At 34.2% G+C, this 18,475-nt stretch overlaps 1 protein-coding gene across 1 annotated transcript; it reads left to right on the plus strand.

Moving 5' to 3' along the window:
• The first annotated feature begins 1,667 nt into the window (after window positions 1-1,667).
• LOC118274072 (alpha-tocopherol transfer protein) lies at window positions 1,668-17,976 on the plus strand. The gene is made up of 7 exons (XM_035591427.2): window positions 1,668-1,888; window positions 13,102-13,258; window positions 15,123-15,217; window positions 15,658-15,802; window positions 16,297-16,490; window positions 16,681-16,832; window positions 17,113-17,976. The coding sequence occupies exons 1-7, from the start codon at window positions 1,886-1,888 to the stop codon at window positions 17,255-17,257; spliced, it is 891 nt and encodes a 296-aa protein (XP_035447320.2). The 5' UTR covers window positions 1,668-1,885; the 3' UTR covers window positions 17,258-17,976.
• Window positions 17,977-18,475: the final 499 nt, after the last annotated feature.

The raw sequence follows: 18,475 nt of genomic DNA on the forward strand, positions 1-18,475 counted from the left end.
CTTGGACTGCACGCTGAGTGTGGTGGCTAAGCAACCGGCTGCCGCGTAACGTGTAGCGTGAGCAACTCTTTGTGTGATCCACAAATTGTTGTTTCGGGTCTAGGTGCCATGTGTATGTGAACTTGTATGTTTTTAGTCGCACCTGCTAAACAGGAGAAAATCCTAGTGTGGCGCAACGCTCAAAAAAATTAAAAATATACACCTATCATAGTGCTTCGTTTTTTATGTTTAACTAATCGTGTATATATCCAGGAATTTAAGTTTAAGAAAGAAAATATTAACATCTAATCTAGCATAACAACCATGAAACACTGAACCGGAACACTGATGTCCGGCGCGTCGCAGGGACATGAGTAACTGTCTTGGATCCCACAACGAAATAAATCAGAAGTAATTCGAGGAGAAGAAAAGAAAAATATAATGTCTTTATCAACTATCTTGCAGTCACGATGCAAATAGATCGGAACTTGTTGTCGATAACGTCAAATGCAGCGATGCATGAAGCTGTTACTATAACCACAGAAACTATGGCCTACTTGGTTCACTAACCTATTGTACCTTAGTAAGGCCCTAAAGAGATTGGTACAATTCATAAAAACTAGCATAAACATATTTTAAAGACTTTATTTTTATATAAAACTGGATGTAAGCATAATTTTATTTGTAAATGCACGGTTTGCGCAGTGGTTAAAAGGTAGGTACAACGTGTCGTTTCCTACCTGAAACAATTATTTGTGTAATCCACAATTTTTTTTTCTATGTATCGATCTGAAGAACGAGCTCAGCGGCGTACTATTGAAGAGGCCTATGTCCAGCAATAGACGAGAACAGGCTGATGATGATGATGATGATATTTTTCGATATGATGTAGGTATGTGAAATTGTATGTTTATAAACGTACAAACGACAAAGACGACGAAAATTCTTCTAGTTAAAAATCTATTAAAAAACAGATTAGATATATAATATATTCATAAGTACTTACTTACAAACACGTGATAATTTTTTGTGTGCTTATTTTACAAGTAATAGGCTGTGTTAAATTGATTGCCTGTTGGTAATCTTCATTTACATATTAAATAAACAACACACATGTATTTGATTTTATACAAAGTTTTTACCAGCGGTTTCATCGACGCAAAGTTTACGACTTTAAGAAAGACTTCTCTTGAAGATGCGTCTTGATTCTGTAGGAATATCTAGATGAAAAGTAGCCTATGTTTATGTTAATCTTGGAGATAAACTTTCCGGTATGAAAGAATTATTCAAATCTGTTCAGAGGCACACAATAACATTGATCTTTCTTGAATTAGTAAAGATACAAGACCCTACACAGAAAAATATTTTTAACCGACTTCAAAAACGATGGGAGGTTTTCTGTTGGACCTGTATGTATGTATATGCGCGATTATCTTACAATTGGCCGATCCGATTTTGATGTGGTTTTGATAAGTGTTTTTATCGCAGTTTATTGAAAATTATTTATTTACTAACATTACAACAAACAGGTTACCAAACATAATTAATACTTACGCCAAGAAAAAATATTTGAGATTGGCTTCACCTATCACCATCGATTAATCTCCACAGTGTGAGATATTACACGGATTAGCCAAAGAATCAACTATGATCAATCATGGAAGCCATTCTTCGGTGCGTCGGCGCATCGACCGTTATCCACTCAGCAGAGTTTGCACCACATTCCGTACTATCCGCGGCGTACGCGCACGCACCGATCTATAGTCAGTCACACGATCGAATAAATCATCGATTAAATTATAATTACGCATTTATTAGTGAATGGTGAAATTATGCGGATTTGTATGTGATTGTGAAGTGTGAAATAATTTTTTTTTATGTGTTGTTATTATTTTTGGATTGCAAAATGGTATGTGGAAAAATATTATTTTATATAAAAAATAATTATAGTTTTTTAACCTAATACAATTTAATTATTGACTTAATAATTATGCGATTTATTCATAATTTTAGGGTGAAGAAAAGAATTTTTTTTTTCTATTTGCCAAGATCGGCTTAACTATAACGTGTGAAAACTGCTTAGAATATTTCTATATAGCCTAGTATAATTATTATTTTTATTACTTACTGGTATATTATTATTATTTTAATAAACATTACACCTATGATCACAATCAATCAATCATCAAAGCCTTATCAAAATCGGTCTACTTCCAATGCGTCGATGTCTATAATTTATAACAAAAACTTACGCGGTACGTACGATGCTCAAGCAAGATTTTTTTAATTGATTGATAAATGAATGATGAATATTTTTGTTATGTTTTTTTTTTGTTGTATATTTTAATCTAAAAGTTGCTTTTGTTTGGATTGTGTTTCACCAGTTTTCGAATACCTACTGATCACTTTTTTTTTTTTTTTACCGTGAAATCCTATAAATTGGTTATTCTGACATGTGTAGCTGTTGGTTTTCCATTAAATAAATACATATTTCTGTGGTGCAGCTTAACACGGCCGGCCATTTTTTAGATATTAAATGAAGTGATTATGTTATATCATGTTAAGGTTTTTCATGACTTACAAAGGAAACGAGGTGTAATTTTTTACCTACGTCCTTCCCTACTCTCGAGCCTAAAATCAAAAAAAAATCGTCGTTATTATGATTAAATTGATCTTTGAAATAACTATCTGAGTAAAGGCTTGATATCATAAAAGATTTCGTTTTTTAATAAAAAAAATCATCAAGATTAGTTGAGTAATATCTTTTTGTGTATTCAAGTTTTGGTAATTACTCATATTTAAGTACCTATTAGAGAGAATTATGTATTTTCATCATTAATTTTTATACATGCTGACTTCTTCATTATTACTTAATTATCTATAAAGATATATAAAAGAAGTTGTTGTTTGTAGTCATAACATATTAGTATCACTATTAAAGTTGGGGTCATCTTTATTTACTGTAATATCAACTTTATAAATATACATTTACTAGCTACTTCCGCGCGGTTTCACCCGCTCTGCTCGGCTCCTATTGGTCATAGCGTGATATTTTATAGCCTATAGCCTTCCTCGATAAATGCACTATCCAACACAAAAAGAATTATTCAATTCGGACCAGTAGTTCCGGAGATTAGCGCGTTCAAACAAACAAACAAACAATCAAACAAACAAACTCTTCAGCTTTATAATATTAGTATAGATATGTATAATGGTTATACAATATTCATAAAACGCGGTAATTCCATGGACGCGTGAATAGGGATAATGACGGGGTATGAAAATTAAAAATATATTTTGTCCGTCAGTTAGGTAATGAAAAATATTAGACACGTATTTTTTTCGTAAAGTACCTAGTATTACTTAGATAAAACGAATCAAAGTTTAGAAGTGGGAGCAAATACGCAATTTCTACGTATAAAACGTATCTAGAAGTGACGTCACGCGATATTTCAAATCGATATATCTTCGAAAGTATTTGTGTCCGAAAAAAAAATCTCTAATAATAAGACATTAAAATAAAAATTAGTCATCTACCCATACTACATGAAGCTTGTATTTTGGGAAACAGTGATTCAGTCAGTGGAAACTAGTGGAACTTTTTATACATAGGTACAAGACAAAAATAATATATAAGTAACACGTTTATCTAAAAATGTATTTTTGTTTTAATTATAAGTACCTAACTCAATTATACATAGAAGCTCCCACGATTATAAGTACCTAACTCTAATTTCCCACGAACCACAGTTACCATCCTATTTTTTACTATTGTCGGCTCATGTTTTATAATTATTTAATTTTTTATAAGCGGTATTTTAAAATATAATTTAAGATAATTTTAAAGAATTATATGGTTAAATAATGACACGTGTAAGATTAAACAGCGTATATATCATTTTAAACAATTGTCACTAAAATACAAAATTAAGAATAATTTCGTCTATATACATATTTTGAAAATCAGTCAATTTGAAAATTCGTATCAAAATAATATCGACTATCAGACTGAGGTAATTGGATCCAATTACACTCAAAACACCTTACTATCAAATTTCAAGTACCAGGAGTTTAGATTCGAAAGGAGATTGTTCATAAAAGGGAAAGGATAGCTGGTATATAGGTCCATTGCCCTACGGTACTTTGTTCCATAAACTATAAAGTATGGTAGAAACTAAACTGTACCCGCGCAGGCGCGAACTTTCTTCTACAGTAAGTAAGCGGCGTTAGTTTTATTGTTTTCTAAACACAACACAGCAGTGGGAAAAGTTAAATTATCGTGTTTTATGAGCGAAAAATAAATAAGTATTAAAAGATAGAAATCTCGGAGTAAGATTTTCTTTAGAATCTATGCATGTTAAACGTCATAAAATCATTAGACCAGCAAATTACTCATTATTATTGAACAGGTGTTTTTGTTTTATACACGACATGATATTTTTTTCATTGGAACAAGCAAGCCACAAACTTCCATACTTACTACTGCAACTCCTGTAAGCCAGGACCTATAACTATGAAAACACCGGAACACTGCGCGGCGCGTCCCAGGGACATGAATAATTGCCTTGGATTCCGCAACGAAATAAATCAGAAGATATTTTAGAGGAGAAGAAAAAGACAAGATATCATATATTTTACTGGTTACCATATTAGTTTTCTTAACATCATTTAAGTACTTACTTAAGTTTGGTTCATCATTAAATGTTTGATTCCATCGTACTAAGTTACTAGTGGAATGTATACCTAAGCAATTAAGCCCATTCGTTTTAGAGACCTTCAGAATTTAGCGACACGTGATTATAAACAAATTAAACATATACTAACCCTGAGCTGTAGCGTCGTAAATTTTAAATAGTCATTATGTACGAGGTAACCTATGTGGAATAATCGAGGCCATAATAAAATGCCTAATTTATCTTTTAATAAATAAACAACTTCCTAAAATGTCGGAAAGCCTCAGATTGCAAATTCCATGATGTGTTTAATCTCGTCAACACTAAACACGTACTCCTTTTTAAAAGACCGGCAACGCACTTGTAATGCTCATGGTGTTTTCTTGTGCCAATGGGCAACGGCGATTGCTTACCATCAGGTGATCCGTCTGCTCGTTTACCGGCTTATACCATAAAAAAACACATGTTCTCCCCCGATGTATTCCAGATCGGTCGGCTAGAAAGTATGCTAGAAGTGAGGATGCAGTAGCATCCAGCAGTTGCCTGTCTCCTTTACCAGGTCATGTTTAGTATTTAACTCTCTATCTGGTAAATACGTAGATACTTACTTAGTGTTGTTTAGAACTCTGATTACGTTATGCTCATAGCATTATTTTACGTTCACTAGCCCTTTTGTAAGATCTAGATAATTTATTTATTGGTGTTGCAACTTGCTATGCACCGTATAATACTTATACATACATATTTTGTCTTACCTGAATTATCGTCTAATTTATTGTGTGCTATTAACTTTGTATTTATTCCGATAAGAGACTGCTTATCTGAGAGAAACCGGGCAACAGCGATCTCTGATAAACCTGGGCGCTTACTCTTGAAATCAATCTCAATGGCAACGCAATTTGAATCCAATAAAATCACAATAATTATTCAATGTTAAAATTATACAAGGTGGATAGACGATCTGACGAAGCTCGCAGGGAGCCACTGGATGCTGGTCGCTTTCAACCGGCCTATCTGGAAGTCATTGAGGGAAGCCTATGTTCAGCAGTTGACGCCTTGTGGCTGATGTGATAATGGTAATGAAAACTATACAACCTCAATCGTAGCAGTTAACATAGCAATCAAACTACGGGATATAAAGCCAAACTCAATACCATTTAGTTCATGCAATATCCACGCAATACGGATACAATGGGCCATGGGCGCTAGTGTTGTAACTCAAGAGTGTACGAAATACCACAATAGCAATGTCGATCGATCGGAATTGGATTCAAGAGTAGGCCCCCTAAACTCTCTTTAACTGTGGTCTCTAACTTGCCCGGCAAGTATAAAGATTATGATAAAATCTCTTTGTAAAAAAGCTCAGTCACTTCCCGGGCTCTATGTAGAAGCTATTATGTTTCTTATTTTCAATCTTATTTCTGTAGTTTTTAAAAACATTTTTCATTAAAAAAAAAGCATTGAAGTAACGATCAGTGATGACCTAAAAATATCTTTATTAAAATATGTAAATATTTGCTTTGTTTTTATTGAGCGCAAGGGCACAGACTGCCAGATAGATATCTATTAAGTATTCTTATCATTACTAGACTCATGATCATAAGTTTTCCCTAATGACACTTCCATAATGTTTCAAGCAGGTAATTTTTTATTTTGAAATCATCCAAAAACTTGGGTGAAGCGAGAGAGAGTTTCAAACTCTACCCCGTTCCTACATCTCCTTCGTGCCAGACCCTCCGTAAACTATTAGTTGTCCGCAGCTCTGCAGCAGCTATTAGGATTTCACCAATCAAATGTCTGCATCTGAGACTTAAAAAAAAATACAAACTGTTCTTAAAAACTTTACTAACATAATAATCTACCTACTCTTCAAAGTACAAACACAACAAGCATTACCTTATGTCACTAAGCCAAGACTTCTTTTAAAAAACAAAGGAAATAATGTCGTCACATGTTAGATGGATCGTAAATTCGAGACGTTTTACTTCAGCCGTGAATATCACATCGGCAGCCTTGTCTCACCTTTCTAGACACTCTACAGCTAGTCTAGACGTTGTAGAAAGCTATTGAAGCATTTATTCATCACACAATAGGTAACTGTTCAATAATATATTTGAATGAAAGAATGCGATGCTACCGGCTATGTGCATGTAAAAAATATAATAAAGGTGAAGAAAGTACCGTATAATGATGGCTGACATACAGACAGACAGACATAGAATGCATACTCATCACTGCTGTTCTTCCTTATATGTATCCAATGGACGAAAGCAAGGGTTACCAACCTGTGGTTGATCAAGGACTATTTTTTAACGTTTTTGTTAGGCCAAGGAATCACAATCCTGTTACTTTTTTCATGCGGTTCCTGTTCCAGAAAATCTTATGTACCAACATACCAACATAAGATTTTCTTCAGAATCGTGGAATCAATTGTTCCTCTCAGTTGTAACTTAAATATTTGAGCTTTACCCGTGGCATTTTTACTAGGTGTTATCTTGTGAATCTTTCTTATTTCGTGGACCATATTTTTTACCTTATAAGGACCACTCAGATCACCGGTACTAAGGATACCTACGCTTTTGATTGCAACGAGGCAGCAGTTATTTCTGACAAATTTTAACTATGATTTGCAATTCCCTGCCAAGCAGGAAACTTATGCAACTTCTTTTCTTTATTTAACAGAAGATCCATAGTCCAGCAGTGGACTGTCACTGTCATGTTGAAACCACTATTTACTCTTACATGCATCCCACCAAGTTTATATCATTGGGCATTTTAATAACAATAAGAGAATTGGGTTCATTTATTCGCATAAAATAAATGGTTTTTAAAAGCAATAGTTGACACAAGTTACTTCAATAGATTTATGATTTAGTTTGCAAGACATTGATAGCGAAATATTATTTCTTTTCCATTGTTACAGCATTAGCATAAATTTAACTTTCAAATGTGTTATTGAAGAGGGTAATAGGTAATAGCTCATAGTAGTTGTTGTGAAAGGGTGATTCTTTAGATAATTTCGGTAATTTTTTAGAGAATCATAATGAAATAAATTGTGTAAAAGACCTAGTTCTAAATGGCAGCTTCGGTCAGGCTATAAGACTGGTTCGATTTCATATCTATTATGTGATTTCCTTTAATTTTTCAACAAAAAAACAACTTCACGCCTTTTATCCCCGAAGAGGTAGGCAGAGGTGCACATTACGTGACGTAATGCCACTGCACAAGCTACACTTACTTTTCATCATTTGTGTTATAAGACCCTTGGAATACGAGGTGGGCCTATTTCCATATTCTCGGCACAATTCTGAACTCCTGCTACTACTGGGAAATGTTCGAAAAGTCGATAATAAGTAACACTTTGCTCGACTCAGGAATCGTACTCGAGACCCCTTATCCGATATTCGCATACTCTTCTTTCTGCGATCGGTTAAAGTTCTCAAACGTACGGACAGAAAACACTTTCATAAATGGCATTTCAATTTAAAATGCTGTTTGTAAACAAAAACATCATGTGAAATGCATTATACAATTACGGTTTACCACCAAAGGATTTATTTGTCATCGTGGTGGAGAATTAATATGTCATGTTGTGGTACACGGCCCGAGTAATCCTGACCCGTAATGAATCATGAATGTAACATGATTCCACACAATCAACCACTCTTGTATGTGTGTTGTGTTGTATACATTGTACATCTACCAGTGTTATGTTTGCCTGGTACCTTGTAACTATTTACCGTGTCAAGATGGTTACTGACTTTACGGTGACATTACAAGTTTTTTGATTTTGGACTTTAAAATAGTGGCTAAAATGGAGTTTTTGGAGCTAGGGACTACCTAGCGGGTTTACCGGGGCTCCGGCTCGAAAAGCAGTAGGAACGGAGTGGTTTTAAGTCAGTAAGAGTCTGACACTCCCTCTCGCCTCGCCCAAGGCGAGAGAAGACATTGAATGATCCCCCACCACCCCCCCTTAAAAAAACAATGATAGCAGCAGAACTTCCAATCTGTTTGTCTGTTTCTTCTTAATGTACTATCTTTATAACTTTACTGACCTAATTTTCATTCAGTTTTCATGAGATGTTTTCAAATTCCTTTTGTTTTCTCGAATTAATTTATCTAGTAGGTTAAATCTTTAACTACGTTATGCTAGCATTGTTTTCCATCGTGCTCTCAATGTATTACTGTTAAATCTTAACTGTGTATAAGTATGTTAACTGTTAAAACCCGTAGAATGTAACGTAAGATATCTAATTAGCACTGCCATAAAATACATCTTCACTACGTAAACAACTTTAAATTATTTAAGAAGTGCTAAAAGGAAACATATATTTACTTTGAAGTCACATATACGTTTAGCAGAATTTTATAACTAATAGGAACTGTAAATGTGTTCAATAAATATTTATGGATTTCGATTGTTTACTGTTTTTTAAAAGTCTAGACTCAAGTGTATTGCCATACAGTGAAGTATAAAGTCATCTTCAGTATTTTGAAGAATGTTTTCTTTAACTAAAGTATTAAATAGACACAGACGTAATAACAATGTGTAAATATAGGAGTGCAGATCTTAAACCAAAAGTTAGTTCATTAATTACTTTGTAGTCGATGGTTCTGTCCTCTGTCCATTCTCATGTGTGTGTGCATCATAATCCAGTGAATGAATTTGTGCTTAACATTACATGGTTTAGATCAGCCAATTAACCAAACAAAGAAACCATGACACCTTTGCCAAAACCATTGTCCCGTTGTTTAAGAGTCATTTACAAAAAAATTATGCGAGTTTCGTGCGAGCCTAATTATTTTGCGTACAAAAAGTATTCTCGAAACTACTTTCCAAGTGTTGTCAGAAATGCGTAATTTTGACACGCTGCTTGACGCGAGAGACATATGTAATTAACACATAATTTTTACAATTGGGATGAATATGTAACCTACATGTCATTGTGTAAAATGTATATGTGGTGTATGTAGAACACGCAGGTGTTTTGTTACGAGCATTTGGCATCATGCATGTTCTTTCTTTTTTAAACTACAATTTTAAGCGAACCTGAGGTCATTTTCTCTGTACCCTACCTTTTATTTAATACCTGATAAGGCTTGTCTAATAGGGGATTATTTTATCAACGTCTTACAGTTGTTGAGGATCGAATGTGTGAAAAGGAAAATTCCATTCATTGAAGTGCTTAGACGTACTTCTATTTTTTATTTTTTGTTTGGTTTTAACATCTGTGTATAGAGAGAGAGAGAGAGAGAGAGAGAAAGCTATCCATCTTGACATCTAATGACAAGTCGCCTCGAAATCAAACAAGATTGTAAAACATTACCGTTGCTTTTACACGTTAATACATCAAATGTCTCTTATGATGAGCTTCACAAGCAAATCTTAAATGCTTAAAGTAAACATGGAGCTTTCTCCATGTTTGTCGTAGCGCGATGATTAGCATCGCTTTCTATGATGGGTGAGCCATGTTACACCATGCATTTAATGGTAAGTAGGAAGTGTGTAAATTGGACATGGTTTTATTGCAGGTGCGTAGAAAAGGTTTTTTAATTATGAAATGAACGTCAAATCTCTTTGATTTTATGTGAACCTAGTACTTGGCTTTACGGAAGGTTAAAAACTTGTAAACCTACCCTGTAATTAATTGTCCGTAGGGAAATAAACTAAACATAAAATCTTCAAAAAAAGAAGTTAATAAAAACATCATTATATTATGTCAATTTGAAAATGTTGTTGGGTAACAAATTTGGATCTTTTTAATATGCGTAGAACATGACGAAACACTAACAAGTAATTAGCTACTTGTTCTCGCCGTAATCGAAGGATAAAATGTGACTTTGACTGACATATTTTTATACATAAAAATAAACTGATAAAAAAGTAAGAAACAAAAATAAACTTCTAAGTAAAAGTTCCCAATATAAAATTATATACCCAAGTGCTTTTCTATTTTAGGACACCCAATCTTCTCCCGCGTTATTTAAAACCTCTTAAGTATGTTTACCTTATACAAGTACTTGCATGTTCCTACTTAATATGCTAGCCTGGTAGGTGAGTGAGTAATTGGAACCTAGTTCGGCTTAACCCTGCCAGTAACGGATAGCTTGCCTTGACACCTTGCTCTGCTTAGCGAGTTGGTTAGCTAGTCCCTTTACAAGGCTGCCTGGTAATCAAATACTTCACGGTTCATACCAAAAAGTTGTAAGCAGATTCGTTAATATGTAGCTCACGTTGCTGCTCTATTGTGCAAGGACACTCTATGCGATTGGCCGTATGTCGACCAAACAGAGCAGAAAGAAGTTGTTTGTCATTACACAGATGAATATCATAGATGTTTTTGAAAAGACATCTTTAAATACGTTACCTCTACTAACTTACCAGAGAGAGTTAAATGGATTTTAATAGTTGGAATTAAAATAACAGTTATTGGAAACAAACTTATTTTGAAAATAGCGACTTTTAAAAACTGCTTACAAAAGTAACAGACAATGACAGAAAATAAACCTAATTTGAATAAGCTTTTTTCGACTTGCAGATCAAACTAAAGATTCTTTGCTAGTTAACACAATATGTTCCTAATCGACACTGCAGTTAATCGACATGTTACTATCTCTCAATCTGTAAAGAAATACTTAATTCGATTGCATAGTAATTAATTAACATCACGAAATTTCAGTAGACATCATTCGTAATAAACACTAGTTACAATGCACAAGGCTATGATTGCGCTCTTAGCAACTTGCACGTTGACTGCACTTGTCCTAATCACTCGCGCGGTTACTCACTTCCAGTAACACTGCCAATGTCTGTGTCTACGTTGGTATGTTGCCACATCCATGCTCACGTTCACTGTTTACTTCTTTCCTGTTCATCTATTCCTAGTACCTATGTAATGATTTAACGGAACCTTATGCAAATTTTTCGAAAATTAAAAATAATTTTATTTTATTTAATCCTCAGAGATTTAGGTAGAGATGCACATATTAAGATGGAATGTAACAGCCTTTTTCGGTTGTTATTTTGTTTAAATACCTGCTAAAGTTATGTTATTCACAGATTTTCCTGGAAAAGGATATAAAGTTGTTAACTGTATGTTTGTTTACTTACCTTTTCTAGGAAAAAACGTTGTATTAGCAAACGAAAATGCAAATATGTAATTTTTGATGGTAAAAAAATGTGCTGGTAAAGACCATCTCTAAAATCTTTTAGTTGACTATCCAAATATGTACTTTTCACGTTTTACGGTATACGTTGTCGTCGTCAACGCAATATACATATGTATAATGCCTTAAAACATAATCACGGTTGTAACAAACTCTTATTTGATGATTTTTTCCTGTGAATATTTCATCAACTATTGTTTTTCGAGCAAGACAAACAATTTAACGATTCTTGTATGATTGATGGACAAATGAATAAATCAATAAAATCGATAGTACTGTCCATACCTTATGATAGCAATATCAGAGCTGTGGACTACCTAGCAGGTTACCGAGGCTGCACCTCGAAAAGCAGGCGTAGGAACGGGGTAGTTTTTAGTAAGTAGGAATCTGACACTTCCTCTCGCCTAGTCCAAGGTGGGAGAAGTCATTGGATATTTTATCCCCCTCAATTAAAAAAAGTTATAGCAATGTAATTTACACCTATATTGCTGTTTTTATTGCTACTATTGACACCATGTCACATTCACATAACTGTACCCTACTATCTAACCGCAATCAATTATAGGTGATATTAATGTCAGCGTTACGTGGATAGCCAATTAAAAATTACCGTACCTGTTTGTCTAGAAAATCTAAATTAGTCGGTTTTTAGGATTCTCGTGATTAATGGTAGCTGTTATCTTTTACATATATTATTATTCTCTTTACCCGTGTTTGGTAAATCTGACCTATATTTAGTCTTTTTTATTTTATTGAATTTGTGCATCTAACTTTCTGCAAAGTATGGATAAAATGAGAATGCAGTTTTGAATGTGCTCTATGTTGACTCAATAAACAAAACAGAAGTGTCTGTTTGTAATATTGAAATAACTGATTTTTACTACATACATAAGAATTTACATACAATACATACACCAAAATAATATGTTTTACAATTTTTGTCTGTCTGTTTGTTCTGGCTAATCTCTGAAATGGATGGACCGATTTTGACGGGACTTTTATTGACAGGTAGCTGATGTACTAAGGAGTAACTTAGGCTATTTTTATTTGTCACAAAGTCCGTAACCCACGTGAGCGATGCCGCACGATGAATCGCGAGTAGTTAAAACAAAGAGGCAGACAAAATTTAAAAAAATATTAGATATTTTGGTGTACGCATCGTATGCATATTCATATCATACATGTAGTAAAAAGCGGTTAATTTAATTTTACAAACAGACATTCTAATTTAATTTATTAGTCTAGAATCTAGATTAATGTTATTATGTTGTTTGTTTACCAGACCGACACAGAACTATGGACGTTTCAAGAGATCGCATTCAAAGCGGAGATGGATCGGCACGACGACCCTGAATCCGAGGAGGAGGCTTTCATCCTGTGTGCAGAAGACCCGGCCTCTAGAACTAGGAATATTGTGGAACTTAGGAATATGATATATGGTAAGCAAACTTTATCTCTATTTCCAGTAACAATAGCCTGGAAATCCTTCAGTAAAACTAGTCTAGAGCTAAAATACTTTCCTGTAGTAATTACAATAATTTTATATGATTAAAATGACCAGACCACGTATTTTGACCAAGGTGTAGTTTGTAAACTCTTTATATGAAGGCCACTTGGCGTTTTTGGTTTGCATGCAGTATTATTAATAGTTGGAAAACCTACTACGCGCTACGGACTACGCGTTGCGAACTACGCGCTACAAGTTACGCCTAAAGTATAGTTACGTGTATAATAAGGGTTTTAGATTTAGGGCTAGGCACTTAGGCTCTACATGAGATCTGATTAATTGTACTATGGTATGTTTTGGTAACAATTCAAAAAATGAAACATGAAACATTCAAAACATGAAAATGTACTTTACGGGATAGATTTATCAGAATAATAATATGTCAACCGAAGAAAATGAGACGATCAAGATGATGTGATGCAATGATTAATGACTATTATTATCTCGTCAACCGTGTAATGAATTTCCTTGTTACACGTAACGTATACCAGTTAAGTCAGAGTTAGGTAAGCGATACCATAGGTTTACGGAAACTTGACGTAAAAGGCGAGAAATACCAGGGTAACATAAATTGCAGCGGTTACGACCTGATTAATTAGTTTGAAACACATTGTTGCCTACAGAAACAAACCTCTGTTCTGTGGTAGCTAATAGCTTTTCAATACTGTTTTCTTTTTTTATACAGCTCAAATCGCACACATCCAACAGTAAAATAAGCAAACGATATTTAATAATCAATTAAGTATAAACAAATGTTTTATCAAAACCACGAATCTGGAATATTTTGTTTGGATAATACTCGCAAACAAAAGATTTCAAGCTGGGTCAATAGCCTTGCGAAGTGTGATATTCGACGTTTACTAGCGGGCTGCAACTTACAAGTGATTGTAAATAACCTTCATTATTTTTAATCGTAGTTAGATCTGTGTCCCTAGTACTTTATAGGCCTATTCTTTTGCATTATACTGCAAAAAAAAACATTTATTGTTTGTATATCTGTCTGGCAATAATTAGATACATTATGAAAGGTAGATTATAGTCAAGATAGCGAAATTTACATATTTTATTATTTTAAATTACCGTACAATGAATTTTTTGGTGATTACAGCTAATATATGGTCTTTACTCAACTACTCTACTCTTCATAATTTGTTGTACATATTTTGTAAAGAATAAGTACCTACTTAATGAAAATTAAAATAATAACTCTTCGTCCTCGGTAATCACATGATTCTATATTCATATTCATAAAATGTGCTAGTATAAGTTAAAAGTAAGTATCTTAAGTTAAGTACCTTAAAGGCTTAGTTAGTTGGCTACATTGCCTACAATCATGATTTTTAAGTTTTTAAGCTCTTTCGAAGCAAAGCATTTGCAAGCAAAGCAAAAAAAAATATATTTTATATGTTGGTTTTTAACTTTATCGGGCCGCGCTTCTGTGTAGCGTTCAAATATTTGTATTAACCCACAACGCCATCTACCGAGTCACTGGGAAGCTCAAAATATCAACAGGTTTCTACGCTTAATGAAATAATATTTAACTTACAACTTATATTGCTTAAATACTTAAAAATCGTTAGAAAATAATACTTAATAAAATAAATAAGACAGGCGTTATTTGTTTTTCTACACAAGTAAAAGTTTAATTAGCTCCTGGCCGAATAATTATAGCAAAGTAACATAACTTCTACTCGCAACATGTTTATATGTTAGATTTTTGATATTTACAGTACAGCGACATATATGTATATAAATATTTGCATCATATATAAATATTTGCGTAACATTTTCCACAGAAAGGGGTGAGTGTCACCCTCCTCGAATGGACGACGCGTTCCTACTGCGGTTCCTGAGGGCGCGGAGATCAGTACCTGCGCGAGCGCATAGACTTGTAAGTATATTAATATACTTACTTAATAAAGTTTTTCAAAAGCTCACCAAATAAGCTCATTCTACCTAACATTTTTTTAAACGTGGTTTCGTGTTACAATCTTACAATTTCACATACACATGACACCCAAACTGTTTGTTGCTTTGCAACAAAAGGTAATGTACGTGCGCGACACGTGTGGGAATCGAACCCGCTACCTATTGCACACCCAACTACATTAAAATTTAGAGTTGAGTAAAGTTCTTAAACAAAAACCTAACTACAATAAAAAAATATTTTTTCTACGAGTAGTAGTCACACGTTAGGTACTAAGAGATATACTTTTCTTTTTCTTCTTTATGGCAATCGAGTCGCTAATACAAAGTTGTCGACAAAACTGCCAAGAGATATTCTTCTCACAACGGTTAAATATTTAAAACAAACATCTCAAATGTTTCCAGTTAGTTCGCTACTGCAACTTCCGTGACCAGAACCCGCACTTATGGCGCGACATCGACTGGTTCGGCCTCACTAAACTGGGCCATGTGTTTGAAGGCGTACTCTTCGACAGGCCGGATGTCGGTAGACTTATTATTTGTAGACTTGGTAAGTGCCATTTAACACCACATTTTAACCTCCTGCCTAATGCTGTACTCCTAGTTAAATTGTTACTAATTACAAAGTCATAAGGTAATGAAGTTGCTTGAAAAGGATTTCTGTGTTGCCATTAGGTTTTATTTCTTTTGTTATTGCTACGAATATTTCTTGGAAATTCTGCCTAAAAGTCATAGCCTTACCTAGTGTTCTTTTAATGGTTCTAAATTTCATACAGTTCCATTAGCATGCCTACTAAAATCTGTATCAACGCTTTTACTAAAATTCTCGATACTTAACTTCAAGGATTGATTTCATTTCTTGAATGCAACAATCTCATTTAGGCGAAAAGTTCATAACCTTTTTTGTGTTGACAATTAAACACCCCCCGCCACAACCTCCTATAGCCGCTGCAACTCTTGTAAGCCAGAATCTATAGTGACCATTAACGAAATAATGTATAAGTACCTACGTTTATTAAACAGTCTTTTAAACACCATTTCCAGGACAATGGGATCCAGATGATTATCCAGTAGACGACCTAATCCGAGGTTGTCTACTTCTTCTGGAAATTGGCATCATGCAGCCGAAACTACAAGTGCTAGGAGGAACTGCTTTACTGGACTGTGAAGGTCTTACCATGAAGCATATGAGGCAGTTCTCACCAGCGATAGCCTTGCAAGCCATGAATGTTATGGGGGTAAGGGAATTTCTTACATTCCTACTTTTCGAGTACCAGGATCTAATAGATCTTTAAAACTTCAGGCATCTTCTCCATACAGTTAATGCTGGGAGCCAATGATGAGAAATCCTCAATAATTTAACACGATTATTTAACTTAAGAAGGTATTTATTGTTCCTGCTTCTTACCGTTATTTTTAATTTTCCAGTTTGCATTCCCGCTCCACCAACGAGGTGTTCATGTGGTCAACTGCTCAAGAGTCTTCGAGACATTGTTCCACTTCTTCAAACGTCTGGCGCCCGTGGATGATCTCTGGAAGAGGGTCCGATTCCATGGAAATGATCTTAGCTCTCTACATAAGTACGTACCTATTGATATCTATCTCATACTTATCGTAGGTTATTGATCTATGTTGGTAGTTATTTTCCACGTCAAATAATTACGTAAGCCGAAAAACATAATAATTAATTAACAACGACTGCACGGTTGGCGCGGTGGCTGGGTGACCGGCTGCCGCGCAACGTGTTGCGGCTTCGATTCTTGCACGGAACAACTCTTTGTGTGATCCACAAATTGTTTTAGTTAGGTTTAGTATTTATTGGAACGGAGATTTTCTTATAATTTTCTCATAACTTTTCAGATACATACCTCCCGATTGTCTTCCGAAGAGGTACGGTGGGCATCGACAAGAAGTATCTCTAGAAAAATGGCTGACGAAAATTAGGCAGTACAAGAATAAAGACTTTGATAACGATATGAGAACACTAGGATATGCTGTTGATTAAAATGCAATGTACAATGAACTAGAATTAATATAAATAATAAATTGTATACAATCTGTATTTAGAATTGAAAGACTTGATTGTCCTACTGCAACAATATTGATCAAAATATTTTTTTACGTACGTACATATTAAGTACCGAACTAGGTACTTACAAATAGATATTGTATGTACGGAGATATATAAATGGTAATGTCATATTTATTATTTTATTTATATACTACTATTTATTATTTCCCATTTTCTTTGATTTGATAAGACCTACATAATGTAGGTATATACCCAGAACCTGAACAATTTTAATAGCAACATGTTGCAGACGCGGGTATTTGACATTCACTTTATCGCAGAGCAGTTGCTTGTGATTGTTAAACAATTAATTATATTTTGATTGTGTACACTTTTAAATACAATTTTATTTTTGTGGGTAAAAGTTAAGGTGTTTCATTTATAGCGATTTAAATTAATAAAGTTAGGTTAAGTTAGGTTCTCTTGCCAATTGCTAATAGTTCCTCAAAATATGACAATTACAATAAAACATAATTATTTAGCACATTATTGTCACAATATTAGTGAATAAATTAAACAATTTGGTGTAATTAAGATTTATTTAGAAGAAAATAAATAAATTGAAATGTTTTTGTGATTAAGTACTAATAGAATCAAACCTGAATAATGAATAATGTACTGTGCCTGAATTGTGAATTAAACTACAGAATATTATTATGTGAAATAGTTTTTTTTTGAACCAAAATAAATACCTTATATAAATATCTATTTATACATATACCAGCATATTAGCGCATATTAATTAATTACTGCCACCTTACAAATAGTGACAACCGCAACACTACGATGCGAGTTAACGAGTTTGAATACTTCATCTATTCATGATGCCTTGGTAGACACTGGGGTGAAGGTTCCACATTTTCCAGAGTAAAAAGACTCAACTAGCCATGTTATCGCTTCACGTTTTATTTTCAAGTTCAACAATAACAAAACAGCGGCCAAACCACTCTTTTCATATCTGACGCCTTAGTACATCGGAGGTGATGGCGAAGTATTTTCCGACGAACAAAGACGCAACTACGATCATTGACACGCGTTGGCTTGCGAGCGGCGACTTGGTTGAGAACACAAAAAAAAAATACCGGCTGAGAACGACGCACGCCAGGCGCCACAAGATAACGCAATTAAACGCGGCGCGCCGATATGCATGAG

The sequence above is a fragment of the Spodoptera frugiperda genome, chromosome 3 (genome assembly GCF_023101765.2).
Source record: "Spodoptera frugiperda isolate SF20-4 chromosome 3, AGI-APGP_CSIRO_Sfru_2.0, whole genome shotgun sequence".
Taxonomy (NCBI): Eukaryota; Metazoa; Arthropoda; class Insecta; order Lepidoptera; family Noctuidae; genus Spodoptera; species Spodoptera frugiperda.